The sequence below is a fragment of the Arvicanthis niloticus genome, chromosome 20 (assembly GCF_011762505.2).
Source record: "Arvicanthis niloticus isolate mArvNil1 chromosome 20, mArvNil1.pat.X, whole genome shotgun sequence".
Taxonomy (NCBI): Eukaryota; Metazoa; Chordata; class Mammalia; order Rodentia; family Muridae; genus Arvicanthis; species Arvicanthis niloticus.
The window spans coordinates 33,102,241-33,123,011 of NC_047677.1; the positions used below are offsets into that span (position 1 = coordinate 33,102,241).

The following is a 20,771-nucleotide window of genomic DNA, read 5'->3' on the forward strand; positions in this document are numbered from 1 at the left end:
TGCTTCCTCATTCTCTGTGTCAAGTCTCTTCACTAGAAACAATACTTTGTTGAATGCATAAACACTTATGTGCAAAGCATCCCATTTTCTTCATTTACAGTTGAATGTATGTAATTCCATCTACAAGAGTAATTGGAAATTTATGTTGAAGTAAAATTAAGTGGAAATAGTCAAAGGCTCAGAATATTTCCTTAACCCCCCTCCCCAACTTGAATTCAACCTTTAGTTAGGATAAAAGCAGCATCCTAGAGATTTTCCTAGAGCTGTATCACCCTCTGCTATTGACAATAAAACAGTGTTTTAAAAGAGATTGGTTGGTCATTGGTGTTTGGTTGTTGGTTGATTGGTTGGGTAGTTGATTGGTTGGTTGTATGATTTGTTGTTAGTTAGTGGTTGATTGGTTGGGTAGTTGATTGGTTGGTTTTATGATTGGTTGTTGGTTGATTGGTTGGGTAGTTGATTGGTTGGTTTTATGATTGGTTGTTGGTTGATTGGTTGGGTAGTTGATTAGTTGGTGGCTGATTGGTTGGTGGTTAGTGGTTGGCTGATTGGTTGGTAGCAGCTTTAAAGGATGTCATTTAGCAGGCAGTGTTTTAACTTTTTTAATGTCATATATATGATTACTTAACTGAGATGGTTTGCACAGTTTGTTACCTACAGGTAGGAACGTACAAAGACCTTGTCACTATAAACTCATTGTGTTGACCTTATGTCCCATTGCAGTCTAGAGAATGTGTACACTCCCTGACTTCCCAGTGACCAGCGGTCAGACCCATCCCAAGATGGCTGCCAGTTCTTATGTTTTGTAATAGTCTGGAAGTTCAAAGATACATAGCTGCTTTCTGCAGCAGACATATTCCTATGGGATTCTGGAAGAATTAAGTCCTGTAGAAAATAATTCCCGATATGGTACAGATAGTGTTCAGCTTCCAAGATTTACCCATTCTTCAGGGTCAAGTTTTCCTTCCGACCCCACGACTTCACCGAAACTCACAAGCCAATTGTTGCAGGTGTGTATAAGTGTGGACTGTCACTTTCTCCCCACTCCCAATCAGCTGCAGGCCCGTGCGTTCTGCACACACCACAGAAAAGTTAACCGCCTCCCTCTAAACTGGACTGTATTCACAGGAGCCTTCGGGAGCTGCTGGGTTTCTAATTGAGACAGGCTAGAGTCGAGTTGTGCCCTTTTGAAGAGTCCTTTCACTTTCACTACTTTTAGATCAAATACAATAAAATACACCGTTAAAATTTACCTTTTTAAAAGTTTTTATTTCCCAATTGGAAAAATCAAAGTTTTACTTTTTAAAAAATGTTTCTGAAAACGTCTAAATGGCCCCGGTGGCTCCCATTGTGTTCCCACTGGGCAGGGCTGCCTTGGGATGTTGGAAAATGAACCTTCTGTCCCAGACGTCATTCCTCCAACGTTCTTCAGTCTAAGCCACCTGTCCTTGCTGTTGCTACTTAGCTGTATGGGACTTGGGGACTGGCCTCCGCCTTCCAACACCATGAATGTCATGGCGTTGTCCTCCCTGGTACCACTCAGAAAGGGGTTGAGGTTTCCAACAGGACTGAGACCGTTGCTTGTGGGGTAGAGTGTTATGTTAGACTCATTCTCGAAGGAATAGCTTGAACACTGGGACATCTCTAAATCACACAGAGCTTGACCTGTGAACACTACAAGTGAATGTGACATATGGAATGAACGTTATTGATGAAAACCTGTCTGTTTGTTTAAATAAAAAAACTGTAACATTTTTACCATTTTATCCAGTAACACTGTAATATCTATGACTATTGGGATAAAGAAGAAACAGACTTGACTGATTTAATTTTACGACTGTTGGAAAAGCAGTTGGTATATAACCACACGAAAGCCATGGCATACTGTGCTTGCTTTACCACAGTTTTAAGATGTATTTAAGAAGCAGGAAGCCAAGATCCTAATAGCAGTTATGTCCCATGAACATATAATTTTGAACATATCATGTATATGTGTACAGTATACCCAAAACTCTTTTAGTGGAGAAAAAAAACCTGTTTCTTGAAGACATTATAGATTTGATTTTGAATGCTAAAAATTCTTCAAATGACATATTTTAAATTTCAAACCATCAATGGTTAAGATTATACAGTTGGCATAGATGTGGTCGCTAAGCAATGAAACATTTGATCGTTTCAGAGCTATTTTCTTAGAAACCATCAATTCTATCCTAATTTTTAGGAAACCAGAATTCAGGCCATGGAAAAGGATTCAAAGAAGATGTGCTGTTTCTCTGTCCTCAACCCGGCTGCTGGGCGGGCAGTGAGTCACGTCTTTGCGGCTGACAGCCTAGCTGACTTTCAGGAGTGGATGGGTGCCTTCCGGAAGCATTTCTTTGATCTCAGTAAGTAGATATTTGTGTTCTCTAGCAGTGTGTTCATGTGACTTGCAAGGCTGGACAACAGCCATCCAAATATTAGAATAAAGAACTTGTAGCGGGGATTTTTCTTTTTTAAATTTCCTGAAAACCGTGGCTGCCTACCACAAACCTTCTCCAGATAATGATCATCTCAAGATTGTAACGTTCAGAGGAGTCTCATTTTAAGTAACGTTCTGCTAACCGCGGACCTGTTGTGATACCATCTTGTGCTTCGTGCAGAGATGAGTTTTTAGCCCCATGAATATCTGTTTCCATCTCAGTAACACAATCCAGCTCCGCTCATAAAATACGTAAAGATCTCAAGTTTCCTTCTCCATTCCTGGAAGCCTTGCTCACAGGTAGATTCTTGGACTCAGTGATACAGTGACCAACCTATACATTATCTGTGATTTTACTTTGAAAGTAGAGCTGTTGGTGGCGGCTGATTCCGATCCGGCTAAGCCTCCTGTGTTAGAGTCAGCCAGTATTTCACATATACCAAATGCTACAGGCTCATGCCATAGAGTCATTTGCAAGCAACGGAGTGATTTATGGACCGCTGTAAAGACGTGGCACCTGCTGCTCTCCGGCAGTTCTCAGGCCTGCTCTGATGTGCACGACAGTGGATGTCAAGGTGGAGGTTGGGAAGGAGGCAAGGGCAGGCACCGAGTGTGAAGATGGCTTGGTGCTCTATACCCTGCTTGCCTCTCATGAGGTCCCCAGGAGGTAAATTACTTGACTCTGCTCCCAAGATGAGGAAAGGGAGCCCCAGAGAAGCCTGTGGCTTGCGGCATTGAACTAAGGGAGGCCTTGGGGGTTTTCCCTAAGTACCAGCTTTAGATGTGTGGTGAATGTCTAAGTTCTTCTCCAGGTTTGCGGCTGTCCTGAGCCACTCTAGATTGAGTTGCTACAGACTGTGCAGGCAGGGGTGACTTCAGAACCAGCCTACATTCTATTGTGTCATTTTTCTGAGACTGGGTCTCACTCCGTCCTGGCTCCTGCCTCAGCTTCCCAAGTGATGACTCGGTAGGCATGCAGGAATGATGATGGTAATGAACACATGTAGCTCAGGCTATCCTTGCACTTGAAATCCCCTGGCATTACAAATGGCACTGCTTAGGCCTGATCAGTACTCTCCTCTCATGTGCTGATTGTCGTTGGAATTTTGACTGCTTTCCTAGACTCCCTGATGCGCAGAGTCTGACTTACAAAAAGACACGTATTTTAAGAAGTGATTCTTGGCAGTATATGTTTTGTATGGGCCTAATGACAGAAGTGAGTAATTAAAGTTCTAATCCAGAACATTGTAGTCTGGCTAACAGTGGGACCAGAGGATAGCCCACTCTCTAGGTAACTTCTCATGTGTGTCACTTTGAAGCTAAACACTTTTTTAAACCAAGTTGTGCCAACCTGGCATCTTTAAAGTGCAACTTCCCTTACATCTTATATTTTGTATTTCAATAAAGCAAAAATGGAAGTGTTCTACCCAAAACATTGTATTATATATAGTACTCTAATTTTCTTAAGTTCTTGTCATTTTTTAATTAACAATCAGTTTGTGCCTCTATGTGTCTGTGTGTGTGTGTGTCTGTCTGTCTGTCTGTCCATCTGTCTATCTATCTGTGTGTGCATATGGGTATGTGTGCATATGTGTCTGTCTGATCTATATGTGTACTTGTGTATGTCTGTCTGTCCATCTGTCTGTGTTTGTGTATATGGGTATATATGTAAGTGTGTTTCTCTGATCTGTATGTGTGTGTGTATCTGTGTATGTATGTCCATCTGTCTGTCTGTGTCTGTGTGCATGGGTATATGTGTGAGTATGTCTATCTGTGTGTGTATGGGTAGTGTGTCTGTCTGATCTGTATATGTGTGTGTCTATCCATCTGTGTCTGTGTGTATGGGTATATATATAGTGTGTCTGTCTGATCTGTGTGTGTCTGTGTATGTGTGTCTGCCCAACTGTGTCTGTGTGTATGGGTATATGTGTAAGTGTGTCTGTCTGGTATGTTTGTGTGTGTGTGTGTGTGTGTGTGTGTGTGTGTGTAGGGCACAGCACATGTGTGCAGGTCAGAGCACAGCCTGTGGGAGTCATCCCTCTTCTTCCCCTGTGTGGGTTTAGCATTGAGCCCCTTGCCACTAAGCTATCTCAGTCTACTTTTCTTATTGGCAAGCGTGCCTTCCTCATCTTGGTTGAAGTACGGAGTATAGAACAAAGTAGAAGAAGATGATCAAGAATGGAATAATATAAGAATAATTTAATATCTGGGTCAGATTTCAGTTCTTCACCGCAACTTAAGAAGGGAAGACTAGGAGAGTAAGCTCGTCAGAGTTAATGAGGAAGTGTTAATAAACACAGGTATGCTTAGCCAGAATAGCATGGTCTGGAGGCTAGGGGCAAAGGGGATTGCTGTCTTAGTATGTGAGAGTCTATAAAGGAGGTGTGACCCCTGTCCTATAGTCAGTGGCTAGGAGTGGTAGAGCAAAGAGAGAATGTTTAAACAAACTTGGATCATTATAAGTTTTTTGTTCCCAAATATTTACCACAAATATGGAGTTACATGACCAGTTTAGCATAATAGATCATGCTAGGGGACACAGACAATAAACATTGTGATGGAGTCAGTAAGATGACAGCAGGTAGCAACACTCACATGCCTGAAAACCTCAGTTCCATTCTGAGGGGCCCTGTGGAGGAAGGACAACCAACCAACTTCTGCAGGCTGCGCCCCTGTCCCCCACAGTAGTGCCAGAGTGCACACGTGATTACATGCACACACACACAGTCTAAGAGTAGCAGCATTATGGGAAACATCTTTAATAGAGAGCAGGTCATGTGAACACAGTATATCCTACTTGATATTAACCTTGCGTTAGCATATCCGCTATCGTGTATTTCTGTGTAAACAGACCTAGTCACCGCAGAATGCTTCCGTTGTAAATCACCTCTGACATCAGGAACACATGGACGATACAGGCTTATGTTCCCAACCTGAGCTTGGTTAATATGCTGTTTGTAGTGCAGCCACGAACCACTTTATCTTAAGATCCTCCATGCAGAAATCATTATCTCTTCACTGCATGGTCCGTCCTGGAACCTGAAAGAGAAGGTACTGGCCCATTTAGAACGAGTCGTTATTTTTCATTAAAGACTATGTTTTCCCCACTGCAACAAAGAAGGCCAAAAAAAAAAAAAAAAAAGGCTTTTACATATTTATCTAAAATCAAAAAGGGGGAGGAGTAAGATGCCAGCTCCAGCTTCTGGATTCAGACCCTAGGGAGGAACCTGTGCAGCTGGGCCTGAGGGTTTATTTCCTGTTGGTTTGCTGTGTGGTAATCAGCATCATAATAAAATACCCTGAAAGGCTTTTGATGTGTCTTAACTAGTTATGGTAATGGATTCAAAGTGCAGGCATTTGTCACCATGTGACACGACAACAAAACGAATATGTAATAAACACAAAACGTCTTAAAAATTTTAAACTACCATGTTGGACAGATTGAATATGCACAGACTACTGAAAAAAAAAAAAAAGGAAAGAAGTGTTAACCTTAGAAGGCGTCTGGTCTGTCGTCCCCACTTTTCTCGTGATGTGAGATGCGGGGCCATGAGCCCTACGTAATTTCTGTGATGTCATTGGGTAGACACATGGTAAACAGGGAAGCAACTCAGCCAATACCAATCCTTTTTTAGCCATAGAGGAGAAGTAAGTCCCCAAACCTTAAGGTTTAACAGTTCTCATTTCTTAATTAGAAATTTAACTCAAATTAGAGATATGTCTGAAGACTTGAATTCTATATTTCTTCCTCCGTCTGACAGCTGGATTTCAGTGGGGATCTGTCTTTCAAGTGTCTGGAATTGTGGATGTCTTTATCTACAGCAGAGAAGAGAAGCCGTGCACACTTTCTTTCAGAGTGAATATGACATTTAATGTGATTGTTGATAGTTTTGTGTGATGCTGTACTAACTGACCTAGGGATCTCAGTATCTACCCAGAACTGGTTTTTTGTTTGTTTTGTTGTTGTTGTTGTTTAATGAGTCACTCATGAAGAATCAGCTTCAGAAACTGGTTTGTACTGGGTTTTTATACAAGTTTCTTGAAAGCTAGGCTTTATTGATAAACTGTTCTTTTCCAACACAGGTGCATACACACACAAAGTACCGATATTGGTAGAAAATGAAAAACATATCTTCCTATTTATCTTTCAAAGTAGCCTTCTCCTTCCTTGCTCTCTTAGGCCAGTGGAAGCATTGTTGTGAAGAACTTATGAGAATTGAGATTATGTCACCACGGAAACCACCTTTGTTCCTGGCAAAGGATGCGACCTCAGTGTATCATGATATGAGTAAGTGTGTGGGGCTTGCCTGCCTCTTCCGAGCCATAGAGCGACAGAAAAGCAACATTGTCCACACCCCAGCCGCTTATTCTGTTGACATTAAAATGCTAAAGTTCTCGGGGCACAGTCAAATTGAATCAATTTAAAAAGACTATGATTATAGACTGAGAAGCTCATGTTTAATAGATGAATTGATTAAAATTAATGAGTGCGTATTTTTCATAGTTTGGATGCTCCTGATCAAACAAAAAACTCCAGGCTTGAAAGAATAAGGATTCAGAGAATAGGAACATACAGACTCTAAGATGTAATCATGTTTATTGTTTTCTCTGTTTTATCCAGTGGGTTTTGTTGTTGTTGGCTTGTATGACCAATAGGGAAATATTAATGAATAGAAGCACCCACCTCCAGTCAAAAACTTAATTAGTTAAGTCTAATTCAAACACTAATCTTTCTTGAGTTTCCATTTCACTTTCCCACACCTTGAAAGGTGTCACTCCTGCGGGGTGGCCTCCCAGATGAAGCTGCGACTATCGGGACAGGTTGTGCTGGACAGTGTTTGCCAGTACACTTGCAAGGATGTGTGTATGTATGTGTATAAATATACATATTTACAATCTTAGATCCCAAGTGGTGCCTTTGAAATGTCAGAGACACAAATCAGTAAACACTGATCTCAGTTTTCTGACTTTTCCCAAGGGAAATTTTACCCAGCATCCTAATCACGGAAGTTAGTGTGAGGGTTTGGGACTCGTGCGTGCCCTGGGGCATTGGTTTTGGGAAGATTTTGTCTGTTTGCTTTCCCTTTGGCTTTTACCCACAGCAGGGACTTCAAGAGGCTGTAGGAAAACCTGCTGACTCATGACTCCCATGCCCTTTATAAAGAGAGCTTCCTAGTAAACAAAATAAGGGTTTGAGTCTAGAAAAAGTTACTGTATGATAGCTAGTTACGCTACAGAGTTCAAGAAGCGATAGGATGTGTCTGCCAGTGTGAATTCTAAGCATTTTCCCAGTACTGTGTACATTGTATATATGATGTGTAATGTATAGCTATGATACATGAGATCCTTGCTTGGGGGTGGGGGGGGCTCTTTGATAAACTTACTTGCATAAATCAATGTTTTTATTACGCATCCTCCTCCCAAGTTTTTAATGCTCATTATAGGTAGAATATTGATTTGGAAAATAAGAACTTATTTGGATAAAGTACATATGACTGTTAGATTCCCCCCCCCCCCCATGAAATTTCTTCTTGAAATTATTACAGGCATCGACTCACCCGTGAAACTTGAAAGTGTAATGGACATAATACAAAAAAAAATCGGAGAGACCAACGGACAGTTCCTCATGGGTCGGGATGACCAATCCACTGCACCCCCATGGGCGGCAGTCTTTGATGGCAATCATGAAATGGTCATCCAGAAGAAAGTGTTGTCCCCAACAGGCAAACCGGCCCCCGATGGGAAAAGGAAAAAGAGGCGGGCTCCACTCCCTCCTACAGATCAGCTTCCCTTCAGCATAAAGACACAGGGCAGCTCGGATCAGTGGGAGGGCAACGGGGCCCAGGTCAGTGTTTCTGGAGCCTCACCTTCGGATCCCAGACTATCACCGCCTATGCATCATCTCCAGAAACCGGTAGCTGCCCCTCGAAAACTTCTCCCTGCCAGGCAAAATAGTTCAGCGGACGGTGGACACCCAGACACTAAAACCAGTTTTGACGCGAAGCCAGTGCCAGCTCCAAGGCAGAAATTGATCAGAGGCATTCTGGACCCTAGATCATGGCTCCAAGCACAAGTATAGAAACCCTGTACTGTATAAATCCAGCTGTAAGGCTACGGTCAGAGGTATTATATGTGTAATGTTCTGTAACTGTGTAGGTAAAGACCAGAGCAGTTTGCAGAAGCCATTAATAAGCTATTAGGTACAGAAAAGCACCTTTAAATAGAGAATTAGATTTCTCCTTTACTTCTTTCCAGAATATAAATGATTTTCCCCCACAGAGCAAAAGAGGCAGTTTCTAGACATTATCCTATTTTTTGGAAGGATTAATTTATTCCTAATTTAGTAGCAGGCAGTGAACAGGCAGCAAGCAGAAGAAAGCATTAATTTTTTTTTTTTTTTTTTTTTTGGAGAGAGTCTGGTAACATAGAATGTGTTCAATACAAGCTGTATTCTCATTGTGAAAATTTTAATACTTAATGGAATGTTTCAAAGGTTTTGTTCAAACCACAAATTACAGAATCCACCCAAGGAAATGTTTCCCTTCAGCCTTCTGGAATTCGAATCTAACGGTCCTCTGACTCCTCTCTGTTGGATAGTCTATAGGGTTGACCTTTTAAATTCCTGGGATAAATTTTCGAATATTAACCTCATTGTCTTTAAAGGGAATTTGTAATCTGCTATTCAAAGTCATTTCCTTGATGAGCCCTGAAATCCTGTTGACTTTGCCGCTCATCAGCGAGGCCCACAATTATTAGTGAGTGAAGTGGATATGAAATGCCCCCCATCGCCTGGCTTGCTGTATGATGTTAATCTCCATTGTGGCCTCTGGAATTCAGGGAGACAAGTAGCTGATTAATGCCTTAAATTTTTACTTAATGCTTGTTTTAAAAGCAGATGGCAGATTCAAAAATTATCAGGAAGGTTGACCACAGTAATTTTCAGAATTAATCCTTTTTCAATTTTTTAATTAGATTTTTTTCTTTCTTTCTTTCTTTCTTTCTTTCTTTCTTTCTTTCTTTCTTTCTTTTTTTGAGTAAGGGTTGATGTCTGTTATTGATATTACCCATTAAAAGTCATATTCATTCAGTAATCACATTGGCGCCATTTCCATGGGAGGTAATTTCCATAGCAACTAATCACAGTGACCCAAACAGGATTATAAAATTGAATGGGAGGATAACTAGCAAGAGGATGAATATCTTAAATGGACAAAAAGAAAAATCCACTTTTTATAATAACCCCTTTTGTAAACAAGAACAGCGGAACGGTTTTAAAATGTCATCAGAATTTCCAAGCAAAACTTCCCAGAGGGTGTTAACGCCAGTCCTGAAAAGTCTAGGGCCTCCCAAGCCCTAACGGGCACCATAAACCTTCATAATTAGGGAAGTAGACTCCAGATTCTTGAGCTGTGTCGATCCGGGTGGGAACTACATCCATGTAACATGGCCAACAAAGGCATTCATAGAAGCAACCGTTCATCTTTTTTTTTTGTTTTTGTTTTTGTTTTTTTTTTTTTTAGATAGCAGAGGGGGATAGTTTGTCCGTTTTGTCTTGGTTTTGTCTTTCATTTCTACACAGTGCTGCTATAACTGCCAGGTAATAAATACACTATTGCTTGCCCAGGAAACCCCAGTAAAATGGGGAACCCGGGAGCAGTAACACACAGCCCTCGGTGAAGGTAGAAGCTATGTAGACTCCTACACCCCTGGAAACCTAAAGAATAGGTGGGCGTGGTTTTGTTTTTGTTTTAATCTAACTGAAAGGGCCTCAGAAGTTTTGGTGGTAATTTCCATTTCTTTCTCTTTTTAAAAATACTTACTTATTTTATGTATATAGAGGGCATCGGATCCCATTACAGATGGTTGTGAGCCACCATGTGGTTGCTGGGAATTGAACTCAACACCTCTGGCAGAGTAGACAGTGCTCTTAGCCACTGAGCCATCTCTACAGCCCCAGTAATGGCCATTTCAATACACTATACATCATACGTTATATTATTGCTTGAAAATGTCTCTGTCAGCCCTCGCCAACATCTTCAACAATTCCCATGGACTGTTGATGCAACCTCTTTTTCTTGTTGTTGTTTTTTGTTTTTTTTTTTTTTTTCTTCTTGTTTTTGTTAGAAGATGCTGCTTCTGATCCCTGGCGCCGAAGTGCCCCCCCCCCCCCTTCTTACTGCATTCCTCTATTACAAGCAGGGATTTAAATACACCGGTCATCCTCTGATTTCTTGTACAAGTTACAGCTGGAGGAATTTAGGCTTTGTGTGTTTTCCTGGAGGTATTCTGGAGGAGTGGAGTTCTCAGAGGGCAGCTTTGAACCAGGTCTGAAACCAGCCTCCCTCCCAGAGCCTCATGGTGGGTGAAGCTCTGCCCAACCCCCACCAATTTTTAGCAGTCCTGTCTGTGCCACTCTGCTCCTCATTAAATGCTAGGCCACTCCCACCCTACACAACAAAAGAAAAGTTAGGACAGACTTGTCCTTCTCTCTCCTACTCCTTCTTCCTAACTCTTTCTACCTTCCTTCCTTCTCTTCTCTCATTCTTTTACAACTTAAAAATATCCGGAGATACTGGCTTAAAAGCTGCCATGGAATTTTTAAGACGTTTTCCCTTTATTTGCTGAACTAGAAAGCTGGAGGAGGGATGCGTCACGTGATAGGAAAGGTGCAGCAGCTTTGTGTGAGCTGGTCCTCCAGAGTCCTTCCGATTCATCTCTTTGCTATCGGATCTTGATAGCATTATAATTGGAGAAACTTAATAGAAAAAAAAATCCCAGATATTTCATATTGTAGCGCTTGCGATGACGGAAAGATAACGTCTCCGGCAGTTGCATCTACACCTCACAGTCTGCGCTGTAAACAACAAACAGCAATTTCCTTATTTTGACATCTTTCGACGAGAAAGAACACCCTTTTAAAGGTAAATGCACATCTCTCAAGTTAAAATCCATCTAAAACACCAAGCATGGCCACGAATGCCGATTGCACGGATTCTTAACTCTGCACTGCTCCATACACAACTTTCAGATATAGCTGTGTGTGGAAAACTACACATTCCTTATCAATATTTGTCTCTGCCTTTTAGGAGCAAATGTCCCTCACTTAGCACTGTTCATTAAAAATCAATACTGCAAGGTGGGTAGGTGATGCTGGCAAGTCTTCCCTTAAGGTACCTTGGCCACCTACTGTGAAGTTAATTAATTCAGTCCAAAATGAAATTATAGGGGCTTTTGGTGTAGTTTGTGTTCAATGCCATTTAAACGCAATCGCCTGTGCAACTCAGCAGGGACAGCCATGTTAAAGATGCAGCAGATGCGGGGAGCAAGGAGGAAGAAAGAGGCTTCTTGCAGGGAGTTGTATCTCCTGGCCAGAACTTTCCGGAACTCATTGGTACGTTCAAGAGTGGGTTGGTGGGTAGCAGTTAAGGTGATATTAATGACCATTCACAGTCTGGCAGTTGTCTTCTCTGTCTGTTATGTTTCAACAGCCTTTCTAGACAGACAGAGGGTGCTTCCCTTTGATCTCAGTACCGGGGAGACAGAGGCAGGCAGATCTCTGAGTTCGAGGCCAGAATGCTCTATGGAGTGGGTTCCAGGACAGCTACACCAATAAACCCTGTCTTGAAGAACACCCCCCCCCCGCTAAAAAAAAAAAGCATTGACTCGTGTGTGTGTGTGTGTGTGTGTGTGTGTGTGTGTGTGTGTACACGCGCACGTGCATATATACACACCCTTGCAAATATGTGCGCCCGTGGAGGCCAGAAGAGGTCCTTGGACCTCGTTGAACTGAATCACAGGTAAGCCTCTCTCAGTATCGATGCAAAAGAATTCTGCAGGAGCAGCAAGTGCTCTTAACCACTGCACCATCTATGCAGCATATATATATATATATATACATATATATGTATATATGTATATATATGTGTGTGTGTGTGTATATATGTGTGTGTGTATACATATATATACATATATATATGTATATAGGTATTTAGTGGCAAGCACCTTTATCCACGGAGCCATCTAGCTAGCCCCCACCTTAGACTTCTTAAACGGCAGAATTGCATTTGAAAGTAGATTGCAGTCTTTTCTAACAGGTTGACATAATTAGCAGTGTTCCTTTAACTACATGTGGATCAAATGTCTGGATTCAAAAATATTAATTCTATCAGACTTTTTTATGTATGATCAAAGGTACTGAAGGAAATCTAAGTAAAACCTATGTAGTAATTAAAGGACTTGGTTCGTGAAGACAGTCTCTAGCATGTTCCCTGGGGTTCTCCTTCTGGGATGATCTTGCAGAGATGGATGGGCAGTTAGCTTCAGAGGGAAAATCATTAGATGCTAGGAAACTCAACATCCGGGCACCTTGGAGTCCTTAATGGTTGAGTATTTGCATGAAATTCTAGGCAGTCTGTGTACCCCAAAAAGTCTCTGATTTTAGGTTATCAAGCCAGGCTTTCCCCTGCCTGTGAGTCACTGGCCACAAGGACACACCCTGCATTAATTCTCCTCCCTCAGACTTAATTTATTCTCTTGGAGTCAGGGAGAGAGAGGGAGAGAAGTGGGCAACCCTTCCTTGAGTCTCTCAAGTCCTGATTTTATTTCTAAGGGTGTTGTAAGTATTTTACATTTCTTTCCGAAAGAAAATTTTCCATTTCTCTCAGGAGAGAGGATAACCAATCAGTGGTGTAGATAAAGTAAAACACCTTAAAGTTGAGTGAATTAAGGAAAAGAAAATTGTTACAGAAATGTTTGAAAGTATTTTTCTTCTTCTGTGAGTATAGGGGGAGGTGCTGATCCTGGCAGGCTTAACAATTAAGCAAGATCGCGCAGAAAATTATGTTTTCAATGGGTAGCAATTTGCTTTGGGGAAACATGGTCATCTCTTACCTAGACTACTAAAGGAGAGGTCACTTGAAAAGACAGAGTGTATCTGTAATTATGCCAGGCCACAAACATGTTTCAGAATACCAAAATATATTCCTTTAAAAAGTGGAAGAGTCGTCTTTGTATCAAAATATCTACAGAACAGAAAACAAACAGGGCTCCGGAAAAACAGGGCTGAGGAGCTGGCTCAGTGGGCATGAAGACCTGAGTTCAGTCCTTGGAACTCACATAAACTGCTGAACATAGCCAGCCATGTGTGCCTGTCCACACATTTGGGACCAGAGACAAGATGATCCTCAGAACTCACTGGTCCAAACCCTAAGCTTCCGGCTCAGTAGAGACCCAGTCTCAAGGGAGTAGGGCAGAGAGCAGTAGAAGAAGACAGGACATCATGCTCTAGCCTCCTAGTGAGCAGATGTCACACACACACACACACACACACACACACACACGAGAGAGAGAGAGAGAGAGAGAGAGAGAGAGAGAGAGAGAGAGAGAGAGAGAGAACAAGTTTCCCTTCGGTGTTTGTGAATGAATACATCTTATAGAGAGCTTGGTTATCTGAATAAAAACATATTTTTAACTTAGGAAGTTTACCTCAAAAGAAGAAAAAGTCTTGAGAATGATCAGTCTAAACTCAAGTATTAAAACCAATGAATTGTCTTTGTGGAATGCAGACCTGTATAGGTAAGAACCCTAGGATTGGACAGTTACATTCTGTGATTGATTTTATGTCCGTCAGTCATCATTTTTTTTTAATTCTGTATATGAATGTGTCTATGATGGTTTGTATATGCTCATCCCAGGGAGTGGCACTTTTAGAGGGCGTGGCCTTGTTGGAGTGGGTGTGTCACTGTGGGCATGGGCTATAAGACCCTCACCCTAGCTGCCTGGAAGCCAATATTCTGCTAGCTGCCTTCAGATGAAGATTTAGAACTCTCAGCTTCTCCTGCACCATGCCTGCCTGGATGCTGCCATGCTCCTGCCTTGATGATAATGAACTGAACCTCTGAACCTGTGAGCCAGCCCCAATTAAATGTTGTCCTTCTAAGAGTTGCCTTGGTCATGGTATCTGTTCACAGCAGTAAAGCCCTAAGACAGTGTCTGAGCACATACATGAATGAATACACTCAAAGCCATAAGAGGCCATGGGATCTCCTGGGGGATGGAGTCGCAGGTGGTTGAGAGCTACTGTGTGGTTTCCGGAAGCTGAACTCATGGTCATGTCCCCTGCAGAGGCAGCGCATGCTCTTAGCTTTCCAGTTCTCTCCTTCAACAGTATGTTCTTGCAAACTAGGAAAGGACATTTAAGACTTTCAATAGGAGTTGCCTGGTCTGAGCTCATTAAAGGTATCCTTCAATCCTGTGAGTGGATCCAACAGGTTCTCAGTAAATTAGCCATTCAGTTTTCCTCTCTGGCTTCTTCTGTTGGTTTCTATCCAAAGTAAATGAAAAGCTATGTCACACTGTAGGGTTCGGTTTAAACACTGTAGGGTTCTGGCTTCTTCCTGTCTATCCTCCCAGATGCTGCTGGAGAGAGTAGACCTCCTGTTCACAATTGCTAGGTGATATTTTCAGGAGTCTTGTGGTCAAGTCAGTTCTACCCGAATCCTCCCTGTGACAGCACTGGGCAGAGCTTCCTGTGCCTGGATTTTTGAGTCCAGGCTTTAGATGGCCACATTACTGTGAGAAGGAGTTTAGAGGTGTGTCCGGAGGGCTTGCTGAGGAAGTTTATGTTGCTGCCACATATGCTGTGGGTGTTGGTGTGTTGGGGAGAAGGAAAGTCACTGGTGCTGTTCAAATCCTGCCCTAGTTGCAGCTGTCCTATGCCTCAAGGGCGTCCTCTGTAAAGGCGAGGGTGGCTGTCCACCACCTCATGGAAGTAAGGTACAATAATGAACCTGGGTCATTCTGCTGTGTTGGGGACTATCAGAGCTCTGCCCACTTGCTGAGCCCTGCCCCAAGAACATCAAGCTGGGTGCTGTGGGTTCTCCAGATCAGAGAGAGATATCAGCATCCATTCCTGGTGTCTTACCTATTAGGAAGCTGAGAAAGTAAAGAAGTAGCTTGTCTGAGGCCATGTGGATCTACAGTCTGGTTTCCTCCAGTCAGACATGGATGGCTCTTTCCACGGACTCTGCCATGAGGGTGGTGATGCCAGCTTTTTCTATAGCTTGGCTTATTTTCTAGAACCAACATCCAGGTTCTTCATGTAGTCCAACATGTCATACCTTGTAGGGTGAAATTTAGAAAATGAACCCCAAACAATATCTGCCATCCTCGCAGTACCCGGTAGAAATGAGACTCTTAAAGCTTAATGATTATCTAAAGGAGTTATATATTTAGAAATGTTCAATCAACAAGTTGTTCATACAATTAGAGTTGTTACTCAATATCTAACCTTCTGTTAGAAGTTGCTACCCAGGACAGCTTTCGACCCATCAGTGGTTCTCCATGGCTGATAGCCTCCTTCTCCTCCTCCCCTTCCTCTTTTTCTCCCCTCCCCTTTCTCTCCCAGCTCCATCTCCTCTTCTACTGCCTAATCACTGAGCTCCACTGAGAATACAATGTAGCAAAGTTAGTATCCTGCTACAATACCTTTCTTTTGCCACGTGGGTCCAGTGGATTAAAATGAGATCATCAGACTTGGTGGCAAGTGTCTTTGCTTTCTGAGTGGTCTCACCAGCCCTGTGCCTGCATTTTTTTTTATTTTATTTTTTTTTTTTTTTTTTACAAATGAGACTGAAGCATTAAGTTGTACCCATATCAGATACCTCAGCAAGACTGCTGAAGTGATTACTTTCTAGGAAAGGCCTGAAGGTTTGTAAAAGGGAAGAAGCTGATTGAAGAGACCAAAGGGTGGGGACCTAGGAAAGACCTCAGATACACCTCTCTCTCTCTCTCTCTCTCTCTCTCTCTCTCTCTCTCTCTCTCTCTCTCTCTCTCTCTCTTTCTCTCTTCCCCTCCCTCCATCCTTCCCTCTCTGCTATTCTCATACCCCCATACCAAAGTCTTTCTTAAGTAGTCTATTATGAGAAAGCAAGCTTAGCCCACACTTCTTTGGGAGAAGTAGAAGTCCTGGGCTAGCCTTCAACTGTGCTGGGCCATCATCACACAGAAAGCAGCAGCCCAAGAATTAACATTCTATAAACCATAAAGACGGGATTTCCCACCCCACTTTAGACTGATACCAGCTCCAAGCAGCCACTTAGGAGCCATAGGGAGTTAGAGCAGATTTATCATAAGCCTTCCCAACATTAATGGACCGACTTTAAGTTTTCCGCCATGGATTTTCTGAAAGTCATTCAGCACCGCACCCCTGCTAGCTGCCTGGGCATCTGGAGATGGAAGCCAGTGTCTAACTTCATAGAATTGCAAATTAGTTGGATTGATTAATCATGGAGTTCAGTTTCGGTGTCAAAAAAAACCCCAACCTTTTCATGATCAACAACTGGCAATAAAATCATTGTTTTATGATGTGCTTTTACCCCATCCCCACCCCAGAACTGTGTTCTCAAATAAAATATTACTTAGATCTTCACTAGATAAAATAAGATCTGCATCAGAAGAGGAAGTGAGTGAGGAGCATGTGTCTGTCCACCATGACGCTTCGCCCACCTTAGTCTCCCGACTTCCAGCGGTTTCTTCCGGGGATGGGGGGCCTTTTACATCTCCCAGAATAGTTTGAAGATTATTGGTTCAGTGTTGCTTGATGAGTCTCTCTGAATTCTTTCACTAGCAGTTCAGTATAGACACTGGAGGGTTTTACAGTGACTAACCCCACCCTTCAGGTTCCAGAGAACTTTCTAGAACCCTATATCTTGACAACTTAGTACTGAACTATTGAGTTGGAAACCTTAAACAATGCTTGATTCAGTAAAACAGAATCTCATGTAGCCCGGGCTAGCCTGAGATTTACCAACTTGTTACCTCACCCTCAAGAGTACTATAAAGGTAGGCACCACCACCAGCCTAGCCCAGTCTTGTGCTCAGTCTTCCACGTGTGTGCTCACACACCTAAACCCACATACATGTATACCACACACATGTGTATGCACACATATGCACACATACACATATACACACATGTGTGCAGTACACACACACACACACCACACACACAAAATATTATTTAAAAAAACCCTTAAAGCTATTTTACTTCAGCACCAGGGAAGGTGTATACACATCTATCTGTGTGCATGCAATACCAGCCGAGGGCGTCCAATTCCCAGGAACTGGAGTTATAAATGGTTGTGAGCCACCATGAGGGTGCTGGGAGTTGAACTTGGATCCTCTGAAAGAGCTTGTGTTGCTTTTAGTTATGAAGGGCTTACAAGGGAAGGCACCAAAATCTAGAGTGTTAGGAGTAACCAGATGGTTTCATTCCCCACAAATCAGCCCCAGTGACACATGGGACTGCGAGCCATGGCTGTAACGATTCCTTCGGTCCCATTTCCCCACCCCCTCCACTTCTCTGTAGAAGGCAGAGTTGCTTTCTGTTGCCCTCCACAGTCATTCCTTCCAAAGATCAAGAGTTTCCTTTACCAGTCTCAGTGCCGATTCTTTGTCTTACCTACCCATAAGACAGAGAGCAAGCAGGAACTGTAAATGTGCAGTTACTATAACGACCGTTACTTGGGTTATGGAGAAAGGCGCCTGTCTTTCAACTCCTTGCTCTACAACTGGCCACATTCAGTGAAATCTTGGAATGGATTGTAGAAAATTCACAAACACAAAGCAATAAAAGATTACAGTATATGTGTTAAGATTGGGAGAGAGAGAGCGAGCTGTGAGGGCAGGGTTCAGAAGGCTGACTGACAGCCCTGGGCTTTCTCATGCTCAGCACATCTTATAGGTGAGCGAGCGAGCATACAGTAAGTGTCAAGCATCCTCCACCCGATGGCTATCAGCTGGTCAACTTAAGTCTGTTAAGACCTGGATCATATGGTACCAAAAAGGCCAACTTGGAAGTGAATCTCACTATCTTTGACAATGTCTTTGAAACATTGCAGAGAAACATGTGTTAACTATCGGAAGGTAAGGCGAAAGTCGCTGGTACCCAGAAGTGACATGATAAACGTGTCAGATGGATGGGAAGGCAGACAGTGGGTGAGATTTTAACAGTGTTTCATGGGATTGGTGGAGGGGTGACTGCCTAGCAGCTAACCATTGGAAACCTGTTAAGTTGGAAACATATTCTACCTGAGAGTGCTGAGGTTACTTTTTATGATGTGTGTGTGTGTGTGTGTGTGTGTGTGTGTGTATGCGCGCACGCGCGCGCATGTGCACTGTGTGCTTAAATGCATGCGTGCATGTGTGCAGTGCTCACAGGGCTTCAGTCATCTCGTGCAAGCTGGGAACCGAGTTTGGGACTTCTGCAGGAGCAGCAAATGCTTTTAATTGCGAAGCAAGCCATCTCTTTTCAGCCCCTTGAGTGATCAACTTCCTAAAAGAGCATTAGCCAGAAGAACATCTCCAGAAAGCAAGACTTTTTCTCTTCAGTCATCCAAAGGCTTGCTTTGCTCTCCTAACTCGGCTCTTGTTTGAGATCATTGTAAAATAATCATAAAATCTGAGCAGAATATTAGCATCTTGGTCCACTTGGTTATTGAGCCGTCTTTCCGTGGAGAAAATGTAAGTCCTTAATTGTAGTCTTTAGGGGCTCCTCGGGCAAACAATGGACCTCGAAAGTAATCCAATTTCTCTCACAGGCGAAAGTCACATCCTAGCCCAAGATTAGCTAGCCTCTGATGGACATGTTCCTTGTTCAGGTTTTATGTGTGGTGTGTATGTGCACATGTTTATGTGTGTGCACATGTGTGTGCATGAGTGTGGCCAGAGGTTGATGTCAAGGGTCCTCCACTGTTACTCTCCACCTTAGTTTTCTGAAAAACATGCTTTCTCATAAAACTGGGAGCTCACCAATTCAGGTAGCCCGGCTGACAAGCAGGCTCCAGGAATCCTCCTGTCTCCACAGGTAAGCACTAGGCTAGGATTACAGGTGCCGACAGTCACGGGCAGCTTTTATGTGGCTTCCGTGATTCAAATTCTGGTCCCCATGCTTCCATGGTAGGGAGTTTACCAACTGAGCCATCTTTGATTTATTTAAGATTTTATTTTTATAGAAATTTCAGCCCCATTTCTTGTAAGTTTCAGTTCTAAGAGGTTTCCTTGCCTATCTAGAATTTGTTTTCTTGAAGGCAGCAGCACTTGCCACTGACAGCCTTTGTTTCTCTTGACAGGCTGGATTCCTGGGCTTCCCCTCATCTTTATGAGTCTACAGGCAATGTTTTCATAACCGCAGTTGTCTTAGTTAGGGTTACTATGGCTGCGATGAGACGGCATGACCAAAAGCAACTTGGCAGGGAGGGGAAGGGAAGGTTTATTCACTCACAAATCCATCAAAGTCAGGGACCTGGAGACAGGAGCTGATGCAGAGGCTATGGAGGGATGCTGCTTACTGGCTTGCTCCTCAAAGCTTGCTCAGCCTGCTTTCCTACAGAACCTAGGGATGATCCCACCCATAATGGGCTGGACTCTATCAAAGGAATCACTAATTGAGCAAATGAGCTACAGTCTTTACAGGATCTAGCTCTACAGGCTCGCCTACAGCCCAATCTAAGGGAAGCATTTTCTTGATTGAGGCTCCCTCCTCTCTGATGACTCTAACGACATAAAACAAGCCAGTACAGTAGTAAACTACATCATTTCCAGAAACTGGTATCTCCAGACACTTTTTTTTTTTATTAGATATTTTATTTACACTTCAGATGCCATCCCCTTTCCCCATTCCACCCCCCCTTAGGAAACCCCTATCCCATGCCTCCTTTTCCTTTTTGCATTTATACATTTTTTTAAAATAATGTTAATCATAAGCGTTATAAGTTTGGAATTGTTCAATCAGAGGTGTAACCCACTGACCAACCTAGATATAACAACTATCTTTGACTGGTGGAGATACATGAATATCTGCCTCCATGTCTCCCCCCTCTTTCTCTCTTTCATCACCTAGCTTCTCCTCTCCTTCTTCTTCTCCTCTTCTTACTCCTTTTCTTCCTCTCAGTACTCCTCCTACCTTAGCTCCTCCTACACATCACCCTTCCTGTTAAAATAAAACTTTTCTCTCAAAATACAATTAGAGCATAATTATGCCAATTTGTACCAGTGAGGTACAAGATAGTCTAAATACCCAGTCCATCATTTTGTTGACTAACCAGCACCTCTGTCATCTATCCTAACTAAAACATTTAGTTCTGAACCTGGCTTTAGGATGAATGTCAGCTGCCGACCATCCACTCAAATCTTTTCTCTTACGGTAAATAGCTATAAGTTTTCAACCCCGTCAGAAATCCAGAATGACTGAGTTAACTATAATTGTGGGAAGCACAAAGCATAGCTTCTAAAACTTAGCCAATTTATAGAGACC

At 42.7% G+C, this 20,771-nt stretch overlaps 1 protein-coding gene across 2 annotated transcripts in view; it reads left to right on the plus strand.

The window, feature by feature from the left end:
- Window positions 1-18,985, plus strand: part of Rtkn2 (rhotekin 2) — a 70,278-nt gene extending 51,293 nt beyond the window's left edge. For both annotated transcript variants that reach the window (XM_034524510.2, XM_076917248.1), the window contains 3 exons: window positions 2,222-2,384; window positions 6,639-6,746; window positions 8,005-18,985. In XM_034524510.2, the coding sequence (XP_034380401.1) occupies window positions 2,222-2,384; window positions 6,639-6,746; window positions 8,005-8,537 (804 nt within the window). In that variant the 3' untranslated portion in view covers window positions 8,538-18,985. The remainder of the gene's footprint in view (window positions 1-2,221; window positions 2,385-6,638; window positions 6,747-8,004) is intronic.
- Window positions 18,986-20,771: the final 1,786 nt, after the last annotated feature.